The sequence below is a fragment of the Lepidochelys kempii genome, chromosome 17 (genome assembly GCF_965140285.1).
Source record: "Lepidochelys kempii isolate rLepKem1 chromosome 17, rLepKem1.hap1, whole genome shotgun sequence".
Lineage (NCBI taxonomy): Eukaryota > Metazoa > Chordata > Testudines > Cheloniidae > Lepidochelys > Lepidochelys kempii.
The window spans coordinates 19541678-19562093 of NC_136396.1; the positions used below are offsets into that span (position 1 = coordinate 19541678).

The following is a 20416-nucleotide window of genomic DNA, read 5'->3' on the forward strand; positions in this document are numbered from 1 at the left end:
CAAGCACCAACTCTCCAGGATCCTACAGGCTCTGGGATTCTTTTCAGGTCACTAGCGCTGGGTGAGTCTCTGTCTTGGAGTCTGACTCAGGAAGGGGGATTAGCTCTGGGATTTGTCAGAGCAGTAATATAGTAACAGTGAGTGAGACCGTGCTGCCATCTAAGGCTGTGTTCGTGCGTCGGGCTGCGGGGGGTTTATGGGAATCCTCCCTGCCTGTGGTATCTGCGGGGCCTTTGGGAACCTCTGCCAGCTGCTCCCTGCACTGACAGCCCAGAGAACCCCAACCAGTCCGGCCTGGTGCTGTCTCTGCCCTTCCCAACCCAGAGAGGAAATTCCGCGCAAGGCAACGCGGTCAATCAGATGTGCCAACCTGGATTGGTCAGGGCTCTCGGGGACGGTAATGCAGGGACCAGCCAGGGTCCCATAGCGGCCATTCCTCAGCCCCAGTGCACACCTAGAGCAGGGCTGTGGGACGCCTGCCCTAGCAACTGTGCAAGGGACTCTGGGAATGTAGCTCATGCAACTGGCAGAGGCAGCCAAAGGAGGCATCTGGCGAGCTTTCCACAGCATGACTGGGCTTCCTCTGCCCTGTGTTTGATTGGGGCTTGGCTCCAGCCCTCACCTACCCCCCTCCCCCAGTTGCTTCATGCTGCACCTGCCCCTCTTATCCTCTTCTGCCCTGCCCTGTCCCCCTCAAACCCTTCCCTGTGGCTGTTTGCTCTGTGGGCCTTCAGGGCCCATCTGTGACTGTGTTTTGTACAGCACCCTGCACAATGGGGCCCTGTTCTAGGCAGGTCCTCAGGCACTACCCTAATAAACCTGATTAACAGCAGCTGCGGTGGATGGGCAGTGCCCCTCTCCAGGGGCCTGGGTGTCTGGAAGGGACAGGGTGGCAGCTGCTGGCTGGGCTGCAGGCAGCCTGACTTGATAGCCACCCTGGGCTCTCTAAGGCGCACCAGGTGGGTGGTAGCCCCTGGGGTCCTCTCTTTGGGTAAGCTGGCTATATTAAAGGAGGGCAGGGCTGGAGCAGGAGCTTAATTTTCTATTTCTTGAACCTGAGGGTAGAAATTCGCTCCCAAGCCCAGGCAAGAGATCTACATCCAAGCCCCACCAGGAGTGGGGCGCTCAGCCCTGGTGCTCCAGCTTGGGCCTGCTTCTGTCAGGGAATCCCCCACCTGGAGAAACTGTCCTCCAAGATGGCCTTTGGCCCAAGCCACAGCTTCAGGCAGCAGGCACCAGGCAGTTCAGGGGTTTGGCCCCATTTTCCCCCCCGCCCCATGGGGCTGGGGCAGGGGGGCAGTTCTGGGACCCACTCTGCTGGAAGGTCTGGGCTCCTCTGCAGCCCATGGCTTCTCCCCCCCAGCATGACATGAGGGTAGATGGTCTGAGTTTGCCCTGCTAGGCGCTACTGTCCTATAACTAAAGACGAATCATCATTAACGCTAGGGCTGCACTGGTGGGGAATTATGGGTCCGTGTTTCCTAGTGTGGATAAAACCCTACTGGGCAAACTGAAGGGCTGGAAGATCAGCAGAGTGCAAAGGTTGCCTGGAGGTTTCCAGAAAATGGTGGCCTGTTAAAGGCATGCCAGGGACGTGCGAATCCCAGAGCACGGGTCTCAGGAGCCCAGCAGAGAGCAATTCCTGGCGGGTGAGTCACACTTCAGAAGAAGCAAGCTAGCGTTGATAAAAGCAGGCCTGGTTCCAACCTCCATCCCGCCGAGCAGAACAGCAAACCTTGGTCGGGGTTCAAAACCGATCCTAGTCGTTCCTTAAAATCGAAAGGTTCTTTGCCACATCCGGGGCAACTGCTGCACCCTCATGGACTTGAACAGGGTTGCTTACACCCACACCGCTCAGGATCGGGCCCATTGATTCTAATCACCGTCAGGCGGGGACAGCGCTGCAGCGGGGTTTCCTGAAGGTCTGGGAGTTGTGTGCCCCCCCCTCCCCCCGAATGCTAAGAAGGCCACCTGAGGCCTGGAGAGGGAGCTCATCTCCTTCCTTATTCCCAGCATGCTGCTGTCAATGGACTAGGAGAAAATCATTTCCAAAAAAAATCATTTTCTGGTTTCTGTGGAGCATGGGAATGGACCTGTGGCCATGCCCCAAAGGCCACCACCAAGCCCACAGCAGAAGGAGCCATGAAACGCTGCATCTCCTTAGTGCCAGGCATGTAGGCGCTCCTGCTAGCCACAGGGGTGGGAATCGACGTGGTCCCCAAGTGCCCCACGTGATGAAATGCCTCGTGTGGAAGAACGGTCTAATGGCTAGAAGGCCCAGGTTCAATACCCACCTCAGCCACTGACTCTGTGATCTTGAGCAAGTCACAGGGCCTCCCTGTGCCTTAGGTGACAGCTATAAAAGGAGAATAAGGATTCCCTGCCTCGCAGGGGTGTTGGGAAGAGAAATACCCTGGAGGTCGGGTGGCACTCGGACACTATGGTAAGGAGGGACATGAGCAGGGAGAGAATTTCTCTTGTGTTTGCAATCCTAGCTTACGAAGCAAAAGGCCCCACCAAGGACATGCGGATGGCTACACCCTAGCCACGGGAACGCAGAGCACAGGGGAGAGGCAGGTGGGTGTTTGGTTTATTTGACTTTCAGATTTATTTGGGGAACTCAGTGAATGCACTAGTACAAAATAAAAAAACAAAACATGGCTTTGGGGTGCGAGCGGCACCAGCCGGGCTGCGATTTTCCTCTGTGCCAGGTGCCTACTTATTTCTTGGCAGCGTCCTCAGGCTTTTTGGTGTCAGTTGGGGTGATCTGGGCATGGCTCTCAAAGGTGACTGGGATCGTGATCTCGGCAGACTGGATGGCCGGCTTGGGCAGGGGGGCTTCCACCGTCAGCATGCCGTCCGGGGAGAGCGAGGAGCGGACCGAGGTGGCGTCGATGCCAGGGGGCAGGCTGCACAAGGGAGAGGCAAGTGAGGGATCGTGGGGTCAGTGGGCTTGCCTGGGGGCACCCACTAGTACCGGATTCCTGTCTACACTCTCTTCCAGCAGCGATCCTGTGATTAGCCATAGAGGGCTGGAAGTAGATCCCTCCTGGGACCTGCCACCACCGCTCTCTGCACCACCCTTCGCTTCTGCCAGCCCAGGAGACGTGGCCAGGAACCCAGATTCTGAGGCCTTGCCTCACAGCCTTGCTATCACAAGGCTAAGCTGGAGCTGGGGGACTGAACACTGGGGAACCTTTATATCCAGGGGATCCTTATCATGTGGGAGCCTGATGGCCCGAGTCTCCCTGGAGAGCATGTTCCCAACGGTGCATGGGAATACCAGCGTTCCAGGGATAGGACTGTCTCCTCTCAATGCTCCTTGCTCATCCCAGTGCCAGGGGTTGTCAGCTGCCGTCCTTCCCCTAGGTCAAGCCAGAACAGCTCCCTGCGTCCAGTGTGCTGAACTGTACATATGGCAAAGACCTCTTCCCCCACCTTCCATGGCTGGTGGATGATGAAGGCCAAGTGTCTCCCAAGAGCCCTCTCTCCTCCAGCTACTTACGTGTATTTTCTGGTGAAGCACCTGGAGATGAAGCCGTGTTCGTCCTGCTTCTCCTCATGCTTGCCTGGAAGAGGAGGAGACAGACCGTTTCAGAGGGGTGAGCGATGCATGCAGGGGAATGATGCCTGGCTCAGGGCCATGTCCCCGGCTCAGCTGGGATTCTGCAGCCAGAGGTCCCCGGGGCTTACCCGGCCGCTCCATTGCACTGGGAGAGTGGAGAAGGGAATGACTCGCCCCAGCCTCTCCGGGCACTCCTCCACGAGCCCGCCTCCCCAGCCATCATGCCCACTGCAGGACTGTGAAGGTGACTAGGAGCTGCTTGGCTGGGGAAGCAGAGAAGGACGTGCTCCTATTGCAGCTTCGTTTCAGAGCTGCGAGCCTCTAGTCTGAATCCGGGGGCGAGTGTGAGGACTCAAACCCCAGATCCGCCCTGGCAGTTTGGTTTCTCCTGCTCGGCCTCCAGTGAGGGGCAGCCTTTTTTTTTTCTCTCAGCCGAAATCCTCTGAGATCAGCTGTTCTTGCCAGATTCCCACCTCTGGGCAGGGAAGCTTGCCCGGGGTGGGGCCAGGCAGAGGACTATGATGGGACTCTGTTTTTATTCTGTGTACATACAGCACCTAGCGCAATGGGGTCCTGGTCCTGGACTGGCCCTCCGAGGGGCTACAGCTCCTAATTTAATATGATGCTCCTGCCAGTCCAGAAGCTCCTCTGAGCTGAGAGTGCCACCGTAGTAGGGACAAACAGGCTAAGACGGCCAGGCTGACTTCCATGGTGGTGTCCTTGAACCCAGCTGTCCAGTGGTGGAAAGCTGGTACATCCCCAAGTGCAGGCAGCTTCCCTCACTTGCAGTGGGAACTCCCCTACGCTGAGGGGGCTGGGAACCGGGGCCGGAGCCAAGCTGCAAGCCTTACGGCTCCCAGAACCGCTGCTCGACCGCCCATCCTTCTAGTTCTCTGCTTCCCTGTTACCACGGTTACTCTGCGCCTGGGCAGGGCGGCGTTTGCATCGGTTATGATTGCAAATGGAAAAAAACCAGCCCCCCACTCGTCAAGGCAGCTTTGTTACAAAACAGGGAGGCGCGGGCGCCTCTGAGCAAGGGATGCAGCATCCAGGTTGCTCAATCTGGTTTTCAGAGCATGAGCCAGGCAGAGCTGAACAGATGGGAAAAGACCAGGAGCAACTACAACTATAAACAGGAACGCAGGGGGGGAGCAAACCTGGAATCTTACTGCTTAGGGGGATGTGTTTCGGCACCTGACAATGGAAAACTGAAGAAAAGCCCAGAGTCTCTCCCTGCCCCACCAGTTGCAAAGGAAAGCTGGCATCCACTTCATCTCCTGGATTTGCATCCTCGGGAAGGAAACATGCCAGCTGCAGTCTGGACGGTTCCAGAACAGCCTGGCTTGGATGGTAGCCCTCCGCTCCCCATGTCCACAGCTGCCAAGCCCAAGGTTTCAGAGGCAGCCTCGCCGCATCCGCCTGGTTTGTGGCCCCTGAGCTTCACATTAGGAGCTGGGTGCTAACGACCCGCAATTTTCTCCCTAAGGTACTTATGCAGCCCCTTTATTGTAGTATCTGAGCGCCTCTCAATCTATTCCTGCCAGGTGGAGAAGTGTGATTACCCCTGGTTTACACAGGGGAGGGCCCAGGTCCTCTGCTATTTAGGCACCGACTCCCACTGATCTAAATCCCTTTGGGGAGCTGGGGCTAAGTCACATAAGGAGTCCATGGCAGAGCAGGGATTTGAACCCATATGCTAGTATCTCTGCCCAGCTGGGTCCTGACAGCTGACCTGTTGTCCCACAGGAGCAGTGGGGCACTCCACAAGCGAGCACTGTCTACCTTGGATTGAATCGGTCCTTTTTAAGCTTCCGTTCTGCGTGCCACCATTCTGAGTCCATTTCACCTGCATGTTCTCAAACCTGCACCAGCCCTGCCAAGGGTTAATCACGAGAGTTTCAGGTTTTGCCAGGAGCTGCTGAAGTCAGAAGTTGTCTCCAGCTGGAATGGAGTCTGGAAAGGACCTAAATCCTGTCCTGCAATCTATCGCTTTACAAGCCCAGCGGGCATTCCCCCAAACTGTTAGCTGTCTTCTCTGGGCCGCAGATCTGCAGAGCCTTTGGCTGGTCTTAGAGTCTGAAGGCAGTTGGGATGGCTCACACCGGGTATGCCGGCATCTGGCCTTTATCCTTTAAAGGAAAATGAGCTCCCCGGTGTCAGCTCATCAAACTGCTGCTTGTCAGCTCCTTCTTAGCCAGCACGATCCCATTGCTCATGGGCTAATTGCAGGGACTTTGGTGCAGAAACTGAAGTCACTTTGCACACCAGAACTACCAATTGCCACAGCTCACCTGCTGTCAGGCTTCCTAGCAAACCCTGAACTCGGTCAGATCCTCAGCTGGTGTGAACTGGCATCACTCCAGTGAAGTTTGTACCAGCTGACAACCTGGCCCTCAGACACAGCTAAATTCCTCCTTAAAAAAGGGTGGTGGGGGATGGCTCGGGGGGGGACCAGGGCTGATCTATACATGATCCCATCCAAACCACAGCTGTTTTGTATGGTTGGGCCAAAGCACGGGGTAGTTTGTTGTTTGACTTAATTTCATGGGGTGTTTCTCAGTTGGAAGCTTTTTGGGGGGTGGGGGGAAGGAGTTGAACAGAAGTGGCTGGAAAATGAGGGGGGGGGAAATTCATCAAATTCCATCCTCTTCACACACTTTGCTTTTCTCCTTGAAATTTTGATAGAAAACATTGGGATGTGAGAGGCTTTGCCTAGCTCTCGTTTGGGATCCGAAGCGGTGGGGGAAGGGGGAGAAGCTGCTGGAAGGAACGTGATTCAAATCCACCAGCAACAGTCACACGATTCCCCTGAGAACCAAAGCTGCCATGTTTCGTGCTACCCTAGAAAATATGCCCTTTGCTGCCAGAGCAGTCGCTGCCAAGTACATACACGCACTAATGAAGCACTCTGGCCCAGATCCCCAAAGGTATATAGGCTCCTTGCTTTCATTGGAGGACCCTAGCAAAATCTATAGGTGCTGGAGGTTAGACTGTGAACCAGAGACTCTTGGAAACCTGGGTTCTGTTCCCAGCTCTGTCGCTGACCTGCTAGGTGACCCTGGGCAGTCATTTTCCAGCTCTGTGCCTCAGTTTCCCTTCCCACACTTTGCTTATTTAGACCTTATGCTCGATGAAGCGGGGACTACTTACTATGTGCTTGTACAGCACCCAGCACGCTGGGGTCCTGATCGAGGTTTAGATCTCTAGGTGGGCATGAAATTACAATATTTAATAAGATTTAATCATAATAGTAATATGGGGTGGCATAACCAGTTTAGTCCCTGTGCTAATTCCTTCCCCCATCCCCAGGGTCCCGTGTATTGTATATGCCTAGGTGGGCAAGCAAGTCCTTTCCCTCTTCTTCCATCACCAGAGCAAACACCTTCCTGGCCGATGGTGAGGAGGAACGTGACCCCTCCCTGGAAGCAGGGGGAGCCGTGCAGCTTTCAAGCAGAGCGAACAAGCAATGCACTGCAGGCTCTAGCCACTCCCGAAGGCTGTGTGGATGGGGAGTGAGGCTGCTGCCCGTTGCCCCCCTGCTTGGGCTGGGGGGGCCTGAGCACTAGGAAAGCGAGAGCTGCCAAGCCGAGGGACTGAGAGGGCCAAGGGTGCACCCGTTCCCTAGCGTGCACCCGTTCCCTAGCACTCACCCCGCAGGGACCCACATGTGCCACATCACTGGGGGTAGAATCTGGGCTCTCCGGAGCCACAGGTGGCAGCCGGCCCGGTGGAGCCTGGGTCACGCACCCTGCCCAGGGGGCAGCATTTGCCACAGACATAGGGCTAAAGAGGGAGACTGGCTGGGGCTCGAAGGAGACCAGGTCTGCCCCTCGCCTGAGCCAGGAGGCGTCAAAGGAAGCACTCACCGGTGATCTCCACCACGCCATCCTTGGTCTTCACCACCAGCTCCTCCGGGGCAAAGTGGTTGACATCCAGGGCAACCTTCCAGCTGTCCGAGGTCTGCCGGATCTCCGAGATGCCGCTGCTGAGCTGGCGGCTCAGGGCCCGGCTGTAGGCCGGGTTGGGGGAGGCTGGCGAGGTGACGATGGGGCTGGTGATGGCGACGGGCTCGGTGGCCTGGCTGGGCATCAGGCGGAGGTAACCCGGCCAGCTGGTGCTGCTCGGCCACTTGCCCCAGTCCTCGAGGATGTGGGGCATGCCGAAGGGCTGGTCGAAGAGCCGGCTGCCCAGGTACCAGTCCCGCCAGGGGTCCCAGCTGGGGCTGCGGAGGAAAGTGAAGGGCACCCGGCGCTCCGACATGTCACGCTTCCTGCCCTTCCCCGACGGTCCGGCCTCGCTGCTGTGGCTGCAGGGGGAGAGAGCACTGAGTCTCTAGAGCCGCTCCCGCGGGCTGGCCCCTTATGAAAAGGCAGCCGGTTATTTTTAGCCAGGCATTTCAGCTGGCTATTAATGGAGATTACACGGCTGATGAACAGCAGGTCAGCTGTCGGGCTCTGCCCGCTTTCTCCCACAGCTGCTCTGTCTGCGAGCAGGGGAGAGTGGGGCTGGCTCCCCACGATCTAGCAGCAGCTCTCGGGCAGCAGGAAGGCGGCTTGGGAGTGAAGACAGGACTCTGGGATTCAGGAGAGTTTTTAGTTCTTGGGCCTTGCCACAGCTTCTCTGTGTGACCCTGGGCAAGTCACTTAATCTCTCTGGGCCTCAGTTTCCCCCCTCCTGTAAAATGGGGATAATGATGGTCGTGTATTTGTGTTGTGACCTCTGCAGGCTGGGGACTGTTTCTTACCGTATGGTTGTACAGCACCTAGTACAATGGGGCTTGGCTCTCAGGAGGGAGGGGGACTCCAAGGGGATGTCCACACTGCATTGTAAAACTGTCGGGGGATCCAGCTTTGTGGACTCGGTGTTTCCGAGCCCACGGTTGAGCGTCCATGCTGCGTTGTGAACCCGCGTTTCCAATTGCTGGCCTTGGATCTCCCAGTACTGACGGGTCCACACTGCGCTATGCAGATCTCCTGACTCGGCTCTGCGGCTCGAGCTGTGTCCACACTGGAACGTGACCGGGCTTGGACTCGTATCACAGCAGAACTCTCTGGCTCTGACCCTCCCACTAGCAGGAGCAAAGGGTCTGGGTGCTGAGCGCTTGGTGGCCCATGTCACACCAATTTCAGTGTGGACAGAAATAGGGTGGGGGGCATGGATTCAAACCTGTGTCCAGGGGAGAGATTCCCAAAGACTCCTGCAGTGTAAATGCCCTGCCCAGCTGCATCGTGTTGTCTAGTGCTTAGAATGGAGGGACTCTTCACCTGCAGCTGGGCCTTACCCTGGCTTTGGGGCTTAAGGGGTGCCGTGGTCCACCGGGGAGCCTGCTTGCAGACTAGCTTGGTAGGTAAAATGCAACAGCCCAGGACTCTTTGCCGCAGCCATGTTTCCCTCCCCGCCCCCAGCGCATCTGGGTCTGGCTGGGCTCCCTTGAGCGACTGTTGCAGCTTCATTAACTCGCGCTGCAAAACGTTTGACGTCCACGCTGGTGGTGGCGGGTGCCGGCGAGGGGCTGGCTGCGTGCAGAGGCCTTGGAGCCACATTAAGCGAGAGGCTGGGTGCAGGGGGGGAAGAGGGCTGCGTGTGGGTGGATAGAGCAGTGATGGGGAAGCGCAGGGCTGAGTGGATGGGCGGGTACGGCTGTGGGGGAGGAGATAGTGAGTGAATAGGTAGACAAGGCCCAGGGCATTCGGGATGCGGGCAGCCAGGGAGCAGCGGGAGAACAAGCCAGGCTCCATGCAGACAGTGGCCCAAGACAGGAATTACTGGCTCCTCTGTACATAGTCGGGGAGGAAAGTGGGGCAAATGCGTTGGACAGCTGGCTGCCTCCCGCTCAGGTACCCCCGGGATTGCAAGGATCCGCTTGCGCCTTCTGCCCCCTTGTCTCTCTGTGAGAGGCCAAGGCGTGATCCCTCTCGCCCGTAACCACCTCCCGGACTGCTGCCCTCTCCTGACTCCCTAGCCGGGCACAGTGCGGGGCAGGATCCAGTTTCAAACCCACCGCTGGGCTGAGCACAGCCGTTCAGCTGTAAAGGAGCCCGTGCCCACCCTGCCAAGGACAAGGCAATTGAAAGCCTGATCCTGGCACGATCACTAGAGGGTTCTTGCTTCTTGCCACGCTCTTCCCCACTTCCTTTGCACCGGCCCCTCCCTGGGCAGTGGAGAATCCAGTCCCAGGGGTGCACGCAGCCTGTGTGCTATGGTGGGGGGGGTCTCTGGAGGCCTGGGGTGAGGGGCAGGCAGGAGAGGAACAGAAGCAGTGCGTCTACTGGTTTGCTGCCCCACGGATGCAGCTGCAGGAGATACCGTGCCCTAGGGCAGCAGATGCCAGCTTGGCTGGGCTGCGCGGTGAGGGAGGACACAGGGATGGCCGACCAGCCCCCGCATGGCCCCCCCGGTTACAGACCCCCAGCCAACAGTCTGAGACCCTGTCGGCTTTGAGACATACATCTGGATCCCAGCCAAGCTGAGGGCAGAGATGGGGCTGGTGCCAGAGCGGGCAAGGGCACAGCGAGGGCACAGCCTGGCCTTTCCCGGCTGCCTCCCTTGGCCGCGACGCACGCAGGGGCCGGGGCGGGGCGGGGAGGGGGCGACTATCGCCTGTTGCCTCAATTACCGGAGATTGACAGGGCCCATCTGCCACGCGACACTCTGCTCCTACAGCTGCAACAATTACCGAGCGTGAGGAGGCTGAGTGCGGGGGAGGCAGGGAGAGACTCTGGGAATCATCCAGCACCTTCTTCCCCCCCCCCCCCCCACCCGGCAGGGGCCTCTGTTCCCAGAACACACAGGCGCAGCCAGCTGCTGCCAGCGGGATCTTCAAACCCGTCACCCCAGCTTCCCCTGCCGGCCAGCTGCAGCTACAGCACCGGGCCAGGGCTGGGGGCGGGGGGCACAAGCCCCTGGTCTCTCTGCTCTGTCCCCCGCCCCCGGTCCCTACCAAATCACCCCAGTGACGAGGTGCCCCTCTTGACGGGGCTGGGGAGCAAATCTAGTGTTCAGCCATGCCCCAGCCCCCCGGGCAGAGGGCAGCCCCAGCGGATGGCAGGAACGTGCCCGTCCGTGGGCTGGGGCAGGAGAATGATGGTGTCCCATCTAGTAGAGGTAGTGGCTTAAAGGGTGTGGGGTGGCTCATGGGTTTCTTTCTCCTCAACCACAGGCTGATGCTGGGCTGCCCCATCCCCCTCCCTCCCACTAGGCAGATGTGGGGCATGGTGGCCGTCCTGGCGGGGGCTGCCGGTCTGCCCCCTCTGGCTCTCCATGGCTTTTTATGAGAGGTCTGTCGAGGTTTTGGTGGGCCCCCGAGAAGCAACCCGCACTGTTCTAAGGAGATGCCCTGGTGATCCCAACCTCCCGTCCCCACCACCTGCCTGGCCCCACGGCTCTGGCCCACAGGCATGGGCTGGGCTGGGCTATTCCGCCACCAAGGCTGGGCAGAGCTCCCAGAATGGCGGGAGAATGAGGACACCAGGGTTCAGGGCATCTTCTGGGAGTTAACGGTGGGGGAGCAGGTGGCCTTGTTGAGTGGAGGACTTAGAGAGCCCCCGTGTTCATGGCAATCTCCCCTCTCTGCAACGGTGGGGCCAAAATCCCAGCAGTGGCATAAACGGGGGACTCTCGAGTAGAAGCAGAGAAGTTCTTTCCCCTCTGTATTTGGCAGTGGTGCGACTGCTGCTGGAATCCTGTGGCCGCATGGGATGGTGGTCAACTGGAGAGGGGTCAGGGAAGAGCCCTGAGAATGATGAAAGGATTAGAAACCTGTCTTAGAGTGAGAGACTCCAGGAGCTCCATCTATTGAGCTTAACCAGGGGAAGGGCGTAGGGTGACTTGACCACAGGCTATCCGTATCTACCTGGGGAACCAATATTGGACAATGGGCATGACCGTCTAGCGGAGAAAGGGCTAACACGTCCAAGGGCTGGACGTTGAAGCTAGACAGATTCGGAATGGAAATAAGGCGTTTGTTTTTACCAGTGAGCGCAATTAACCATTGCACCAACTTCCCAAGGGTCCCAACGCTATGTTTAACTCCAGATGGGATGTTTTTCCAGAAGCTCTGCTCTAGGGATTATTTGGGGGCCATTCTGTGACCTGTGCAAGGCAGGAGGTCAGATTAGGTGAGCACAGCAGTCCCTGCTGGCCTTGCAATCTGTCTGGCTACCCGGCTGGGACTGACGCCTTCATAGAATCATAGATTAGGGTTGGATGAGACCTCAGGAGATCTAGTCCAACCCCCTACTCAAAGCAGGACCAACCCCAACTAAATCTTCCTAGCCAGGGCTTTGTCAAGCCTGACCTTAAAATCCTCTAAGGATGGAGATTCCACCACCTCCTTAGGGAACCCATTCCAGTGCTTCACCACCCTCCTCGTGGAATGGTGTTTCCTAATATCCAACCTAGACCTCCCCCACTGTAACTTGAGACCATTGCTCCTTGTTCTGTCATCAGCTACCACAGAGAACAGCCGAGCTCCATCCTCTTTGGAACCCCCCTTCAGGTAGTTGAAGGCTGCTATCAAATCCCCCCTCACTCTTCTCTTCTGCAGACTAAATAACCCCAGTTCCCTCAGTCTCTCCTTGTAAGTCATGTGCCCCAGTCCCCTGATCATTTTCATTGCCCTCCGCTGGACTCTCTCCAACTTGTCCACATCACTTCTGTAGGGGGGGGCCCAAAACTGGGCACAGTACTCCAGATGGGGCCTCACCGGTGCTGAATGGAGGGGAATAATCACTTCCCTCGATCTGCTGGCAGTGCTCCTTCCAATGCAGCCCAAAATGCCGTTAGCCTTCTTGGCAACAAGGGCACACTGCTGACTCATATCCAGATTCTTGTCCACTGCAATCCCCTAGGTCCTTTTCTGCAGAACTGCCGCTTAGCTGGTCGGTCCCCAGCCTGTAGCGGTGCATGGGATTCTTCCGTCCTAAGTGCAGGACTCCGCACTTGTCCTTGTTGAACCTCATCAGATTTCTTTTGGCCCAATCCTCCAATCTGTCTAGGTCACTCTGGACCCTATCCCAACACTCCAGTGTATCTATCTCTCCCCCCAGCTTAGTGTCATCTGCGAACTTGCTGAGGGTGCAATCCATCCCCTCATCCAGATCATTAATGAAGATGTTGAACAAAACCGGCCCCAGGACAGACCCCCCAGGGCATGCCGCTTGATACCAGCTGCCAACTGGACATCGAACCATTGATCACTACCCCTTGAGCCCGACAATCTAGCCAGCTTTTTATCCACCTTATAGTCCATTCATCCAATCCATACTTCTTTAACTTGCTGAGAAGAATACCCCCGCTCTCCTGCTGGTAATAGCTCACCTTAAGTGATCACTCTCGTTACAGTGTGCATGGTAACACCCATTGTTTCATGTTCTCTATGTATATAAATTTCCCCACTGTATTTTCCACTGAATGCATCCGATGAAGTGAGCTGTAGCTCACGAAAGTTTATGCTCAAATAAACTGGTTAGTCTCTAAGGTGCCACAAGTCCTCCCTTTCTTTTTGCGAATACAGACTAACACGGCTGCTACTCTGAAACCAAAGAATACAGTGGGAGACCATATCAAAAGCTTTGCTGAAGTCAAGGTATATCACATCCACCACTTTCCCCATCTCCACAGAGCCAGTTGGCTCATCATAGAAGGCAATCAGGTTGGTCAGGCATGACTTGCCCTTGGTGAATCCATGTTGACTGTTCCTGACCACCTTCCTCTCCTCGAAGTGCTTCAAAATGGATTCCTTGAGGACCTGCGCCGTGATTTTTCCAGGGACTGAAGTGAGGTTGACCGGTCTAAAGGTCCCCAGATTCTCCTTCTTCCGTTTTTAAAAGATGGGCACTATATTTGCCTTTTTCCAGTTGTCCAGGACCTCCCCTGATAATGGCCAATGACTCTGCAGTTACATCAGCCAATTCCCCTCAACACCCTCAGATGCATTAGATCCGGCCCCATGGACTTGTGCCTGTCCAGCTTTTCTAATAGTCTTGAACCGCCTCTTTCTCCACAGAGGGCTGCTCACCTCCTCCCCATGCTCTGCTGCCCAGTGCAGCAGTCTGGGAGCTGACCTTGTCTGTGAAGTCAGAGGCAAAAAAAGCATTGAGTATTTCAGCTTTTCCCACATTCTCTGTTACTAGGTTGCCTCCCCCATTCAGTAAGGGGCCCACACTTTTTCCCTGACCACCTTGTTGCTAACATACCTGTAGAAACCCTTCTTGTTACACTTCACTTCCCTTGCTAGCTGCAACTCCAATAGTGCCTTGGCCTTCCTGATTTCACCCCTGCATGCTGGAGCAATATTTTTATACTCCTCCCTAGTTATCTGTCCAAATTTCCACTTCTTGTAAGCTTCCTTTTTGTGTTTTAAGCTCCCCAAAGATTTCTCTGTTATGCCAAGCTGGTCACCTGCCATATTTGCTATTCTTTCTCCACATCGGGATGGTTTGTTCCTGCGCCCTCAATAAGGCTTCTTTAAAATACAGCCAGCTCTCCTGGACTCCTTTCCCCTTCATATTAGCCTCTCAGGGGATCCTGCCCATCAGTTCCCGGAGGGAGTCAAAGTCTGCTTTTCTGAAGTCCAGGATCCGTATTCTGCTGCTCTCCTTTCTTCCTTGTGTCAGGATCCTGAACTCGACCATCTCGTGGTTACTGCTGCCCAGGTTGCCACCCACTTCTACTTCCCCTACTAATTCTTCCCAGTTTGTGAGCAGCAGGTCAAGAGGAGCACGGCCCCTAGTTGGTTCCTCCAGCACTTGCACCAGGAAGTTGTCCCCAACACTCTCCAAAAACTTCTTGGAATGTCTGTGCACCGCTGTATTGCTCTCCCAGCAGATGTTAGGCTGATTGAAGTCCCCCATGAGAACCAGGGCCTGTGATCTGGAAACTTCTGTTAGTTGTCCAAAGAAAGCCTGGTCCGGTGGTCTATAGCACACGCCACCACGACATCACCCTTGTCGCTCTCCCTCTAAACTAACCCAAAGACTCTCAACGGGCTTTTCTCCAGTTTCATACCGGAGCTCTGAGCAGTCCTACCGCTCTCTTACATACAGTGCTACTCCCCCACCTGTCCTCCCATACCTGTCCTTCCTGAACGCTTTATACCCATCCATGACAGTGCTCCACTCATGTGAGTTATCCCACCAAGGCTCTGTTGTTCCAATCACGTCCTGGTTCCTTGACTGTGCCAGGACTTCCAGTTCTCCCTGCTTGTTTCCAGGCTTCTTGTGTTCACGTCCAAGCACCTAAGAGAACTAGTCAGTTTCCCTACTTCCTCAGTGTGAATCCGGAGGCCTCCCCTGTTCCACCCTCCTCCTTGTCTTTCCTCCTGGTAGCCCCCTTAGCTCAGGGCTTCGGTCACCATCCCCCTGCCAGCCTAGTTTAAAGCCCTCCTCACTAGGTTAGCCAGCCTGCCTGCGAAGATGCTCTTCCCTCTCTGTTAGGTGGATGCCATCTCTCCCTAGGAATCCTTCTTCCCGGAGCAACATCCCACGGTCAAAGAATCCAAAGCCCTCTCTCCGATACCACCTGCGTAACCCCACATTTACCTCCACAATTCGATGGTCCCTACCTGGGCCTTCTCCTTCACCAGGGAGGACGGACGAGCACATGACTTGTGCCTCACCCTCCTTTATCCTTCTTCCCAGAGCCATGCAGTCTGCAGTGACCCGCTCAAGGTCATTCTTGGCAGTATCCTTGGTGCCCACGTGGAGAAATAGGAGGAAGTCGCGGTCTGAGGACTTGATCAGTCTCGGCAGACACTCCGTCACAGCCTGAATTCTAGCTCCAGGCAACTTCTCGAGTCTCCCAGTCTGGACGGCAGCTGGATGACTCCGTCCCCCTTAGGAGGGAGTCCCCAACCACCACCACCACCCGTCGTCTCCACCTGGGAGTCCAGCTGCAGCATGGACGCACCTTAGGCTGTCACTGTGCAGGCACCGAGAGGCCGTTGCCAGGCAGCGAAATGGTTATTAGGACTAATTCTTTGTTTAGGCCCTGACAATGCTTAGCTCCGTACGGCTCCCCTCCCCGAGAACTTCCCTTTGCAGCCCAGAATCTCCACTGCAGACCCACGCAGCCCTCGAATCGCTTGTTGTCTTGTGCTTCCTCCCCCCCCCCCCCCCCCGAGCCACAGCTTGCTCTGAATTTGGTGCCCCCCAGGCTGTAGCAGCGAGCTGTGGAAGCAGCCAGGGATGCTCCATGGGGAAGCATCCGTCACGGCTGGCATGTGGCAGATAAAGCTGGCGCTAGGCCTTTGGGGGGGATGCCAGGGAGCTGCACTCAATTTGCCTCCTGGAGGGGCTACAGCAGGGATGTCAGGCTGCCTGCCCTGGGATCAGCACATCGCAGGCCTGGGTGAGGCAAGCCCCCTGTGGAGCGACTGGCAGTCTTGGTCCAGTGGCTGTGAGGCAGATGGGCATGAAGGACTGCCTTGGCTGGCACTTGCAGTGCTGCTGGACGCCGAGCCATGTGCCTTGTTTTAATTTCCCCACATCCTCTGTAATCCAGCTGCCCAACTCTGCTCAATTCAGCTGAATCCCTCCCCAGGCCGGCTGCTTTCTTGTGGGAGTGCCTCGAGGCCCCACCTGAGATCAGGGCTCTGGGGTGCTAGGCACAGGGAAAGCCCCAAAGAGATTACTGTCTAAAGAGATGAGGCAGAGAAGGGAAACTGAGGCACAGAGGGGTGTGACTTGCCCAAGGTCACTCAGCAGGTCAGTGGCTGAGCTGGGTCTAGGACCCATGTTTTTTGACCCCCAGGTTTTTGCCCTATTCCCTAGATGGTGCCTCCCTGTGGCGGGTCCCCGGGGGGCTGTTCATGAGAGGTGCGCACTGCCATCCCCACGAGGATTTTAAACTGTCTGTCTGTGTTCCCACCCTGCCAGCCTGGGCGCCTGAACCTCCCACGTCCATTTATAGAGCAGGCACTGCCTGGACAGCTCCCTGATACTGCACTGTCAAGTGCCCAGCTCCTTCCTGGGGGGGCCCAAAGAGACCCCCTTCCCCAGGTTCAGGCTGTCTTCTGAGCCCACCAACTCATGGGCCAGGTGTGCTGCTGGGCTTGTGATGTGGACACTTATCAGTTGAGAACTAGTGTGATTGATTCCTAGGTTTTACAGCCAGGAGGAGCCTTTCTGGTCACTTCATTGGATTCCCTGCAGCTCCCCCAGTGAGTCCTGTCCCGAGCCCTCATGCTTGTGCCTGAGCGAGTGTCCCCTCTCCAAAGCGTTCAAGCCCCCAAGTGATGGAGGATTTGCTGCTAGGCTGGACCCATGAACCCAGAGCAACCACACCAGCTTTCATTCACTATGAATCGGGATGGGTTCAGGGAGAAGTTTCCTTTTCATAGGTCATGCCTGATTCCCTCCACGCCCCTTGCCAGTTTGTTATTGTAGGGTCAGTCTTGAACCTAGGGCTTTGTTACTGTAGGGCTAGCTCTCGTAAACTGGTTTGTTACAGGATCACACGTGTGCTGAGCCATCGGTGCTGAATTTACATTGGAGAGAAACAAGACTAGCCTAGAAACCAGGTGCCCATTTTTAACAGAGGGTGAGTGGCCATGGGAAATCAGCTCCCGAGGGAAGAGGTGGATTTGCCTTCTCTTGATGGCTCCAAAGCCAGCCTTGCAGGCCTTTTGGGAAAAGATGCTTTAGCCCTACACAAGTTACTGGGGTAACTGGGTGAAATCTGCTGGCCTGTGTTACACAGGAGCTCAGACCGGATCAGCTAAGGCTCCCTTCTGGCCTGAAAAATCCCCAAAGCTACAAGTACTGAATATTTAGTTATGGAGGAACCGCACACAGAGTTACGCTAGCCTAGCTGCCTCCCTTTAAAGCTGGAGGCTGACGCGCCCCCCCCATGGGAGCTAATCACGTGCCCAGACTGGAAAGCCAGACTAGGCCTTATTAGCTTTCTGCAGCTGAGACATTACCATGGCAGCATCTCCCCTGCTCACAATGAAACCGCCTCCAGGCCAAGCAGCTGCTGTGGAAGGAGCCTCAAAGAGTAATCATTCCCTGCACCTGCTAATGTACCTGCCCTGACTTCAAACGGCTCCAAGTAGCACTTCCAGGTCTCAGGCCCACAATCCCTGCACCTTCAAGCAGAGGGTGACTTCTCCAATTATTGCTAAGTCCCAGCTCTTAGTACTTGATGTTTATAGTCCCATGAGCCATTTGGATCCTTCCCTCGTGGAAGAAGATGATGTTGTGTGTCTTTCTAGTCTTCTCATGCTGTTCTTTTCATCTCCGGTGTCTGCTCTAGCTTCCCTCCCCCTTTTTCTCTTCTTTAGTATCCACCTATTTCGTTTTCCTCCCCCCGTTCCCGTCCATTCGTCTTTGTGCCCCTGCTCCCTTTCCACCTCTTAAATGAAAAACAAGCAAATCACCCAGTCAGCTCCCAAAGGTGAAAGGCCCTGGTTGAGTTCATACAACCTGCAGCGCTGAGTTGATCTGCACCCTCTTTCTCTGTTTTCCTGTGGCATTGAGCTCGTCAAGGAGGGAGAGGAGTGACTTGTGCTGGTGGGATGGGGCGAGGTCGGGAACAAAGGGCTCAGTGTTCCTGATATTCACTCCTGCTAGCAAAGCCCTGGAGGGTTTGCAAATGGTGTCGTTATTGAAGTCACATGTGCAAAGTTTGTTTTGTTTTTTTTAAAATATAGCTTTCCGGAAGCCATTGCTCCAGCCTAGCGCAAAATCACAATGATGAGCCCTAGCCCCTACCTTCTGTCTGCAGACTGACAGCTCCACAGCGTTTTACCCCTTCCCCGCCCCCCCATGGCTGATCATGTCTGTAGGCTTATTGGTGTCAGGGCATCTGTGCTTGGAGGAGTGAGCGCTGCCATGGAAACTGCAGCAGGGGAAGAAAAGCTGAGCGAGGAAAGTACCACAAATATCAAGGGCTCGATCCTGCCAGGGGCCGAGCACTGCGCCCCGACCCAGAGGGAGATTAGACAGCGCAGGGAAGCCTAGAGATCTGGAGACAGAACTGGGTTCATAGTGGACAGCCTTTGCAAAGCCCACCCCAATGCCCTCTCCAAACAGACCACTCAGCACCCTGCGAGTCCATTACAATATATACTGTATGTTTTATTAGAATCCATCCAGCTCACTGCGTCTACAGCTGTACTCACAACCCGAAAAGGAGCGGGGCGGGGCGGGGCAAAAAAGGCAAATACTGAAATATTTCTACATTTGTTCCAGTCAGCTCCCTCCACCGAGCAGGGGACAGACACTGTAGAAGAACTTGAGGAAGACTGGACTTTTTCCCTGATGCACTGTCTTTGTCTGGTGTGTCGCTGATGTTGGGTGTGGCCGAGTCGTAGAGCGCCAGGCTAGCGGGGGCTATTTGTGGAGAGGAAGGCGTGGCCTTTCTTAGTACCTCATTTCACCCGTGGGGTCTCCGAACGCAGTCACGCCAATGCGTGCGTCTCGGCCTGAGCAGTCAGGACAGCATGAGGATTTGTGTGTGGGAGGGGAGGGTTTCTTGTCTGTACGTTGTCCTTTCTGTGGCGTGGGGCACAAGTGCAAATAAACCGTAACAGCAGGAAATCTTAATGGCGGTTGTTCACACACGCTGTAGAATATCGTTTTTGTTTTTTTAAAAAGCACGTTCCCTGCTTTGCACCTTTGAAGGAGCCAGTTAGCACAACTGTCTGGGAACAGGGTCGCTGACTGGAGCAAAGCATCGCTTTCCTCCCCTGTAAAGACAACTTGAGCCATAACACCACCCCTGCTGCTTAATCTTGCCAGCCAGGGTACTTCAGCCCCGGCCAGCAGAGCAGGGCGGCCAGGTGCCTTGGAGAGGAGGCCCATAGCAAGTGTGCTGCAGGTTGGAAGTGCACAGTGATGGAAAGGGCCGTTTGTTCAGGTCACGCAGACCACGCGCCCCCGCGCTGTTAAAGGACCAGGCTGTTTGTGACTGGCATTGCGTTCCATTGCAATGGTGGTGAGATGCCCCTGCGGCCTGACCTGGGATAGCCATCCCTTCTCAGCAGGAGGGAATGCATCTTGTGCTGGCCTGTGGAACAATCTCCTAGGGGACGTGGCAGAAGCCCCATGACCTGGGAGAGTCAAAAGTGGGCCAAGTAAACACTAGCCAACAGCCTGGGAAGACTAACCCTGCACTGGCCAGGTGATTTGTTCCAGCCCTACGTTTTACGGGTGGGTCAGCCTTTGAGAGTCGGGCTTAACTGGGGAGGTAGGGTCTCCCTCCCATAAACACATGGGTGTGACAAGTGGAGATGTAACCGGATGCTCTGCCTATATAAAGCCCCAGGGGTCTGGGGCCAGCCTGCCCTGTTTGATTACAAGACCCAACTGGGAAGAGGTCAGGCATTCCCTATGAAGGGCTGGGAGAGCTCAGTTGAAGAGGGGCTGCAGGCAGGAGGGTGGGGTCTGTGACTAGTCCTGGGGGCAGGGTACAGCGTGATCGTTCTTTGGGTCCTGGCAGCCTGCTTTGGTTGGGAACATTGTGTTTTGTGAGGTTTTGTTTGAATTGACAAAGCCTGGATGAAGGGCCTGGGCAGACACACCTATGGGCTGACCAGCCCTGGAGCCTCACTGGAGTTTGAAGCTGGGACGTTCTAGGTGTTGCGGTTGGGAGGTATCTGGGCTAGGAAAGGAGGTGCTTGATTTGCAGAAGTGAGAGCTGAGGCTTTCCTCACCACTCGCAGGGATGTAAGTCGAGTGCTTGAATTATTGGGGAGCTGGGTCCCCTTACTGTTTCTAAGAGCTACAACACGCCTGGCTTACAGGCCCCATTGCTTCTCACTTCCGTTAAAGTGAGCAAGTCACTTGCCATTCAGGACCTGCCTTATTTTTTTTCCCCTAAAATTTGAGCACTGACAATAGCCCATTGGGT

General features: G+C 55.8%; 1 protein-coding gene across 1 annotated transcript; it reads right to left on the bottom strand.

Annotated features, from left to right (window-relative positions):
* Positions 1-2553: 2553 nt before the first annotated feature.
* HSPB1 (heat shock protein family B (small) member 1) lies at positions 2554-15593 on the bottom strand. The gene is made up of 4 exons (XM_073315317.1): positions 15129-15593; positions 7432-7871; positions 3506-3569; positions 2554-2909 (listed from the first exon to the last, which is right to left on the bottom strand). Exons 2-4 carry the CDS (start codon positions 7823-7825, stop codon positions 2720-2722), a joined length of 648 nt encoding a protein of 215 aa, XP_073171418.1. The 5' UTR covers positions 7826-7871; positions 15129-15593; the 3' UTR covers positions 2554-2719.
* Positions 15594-20416: the final 4823 nt, after the last annotated feature.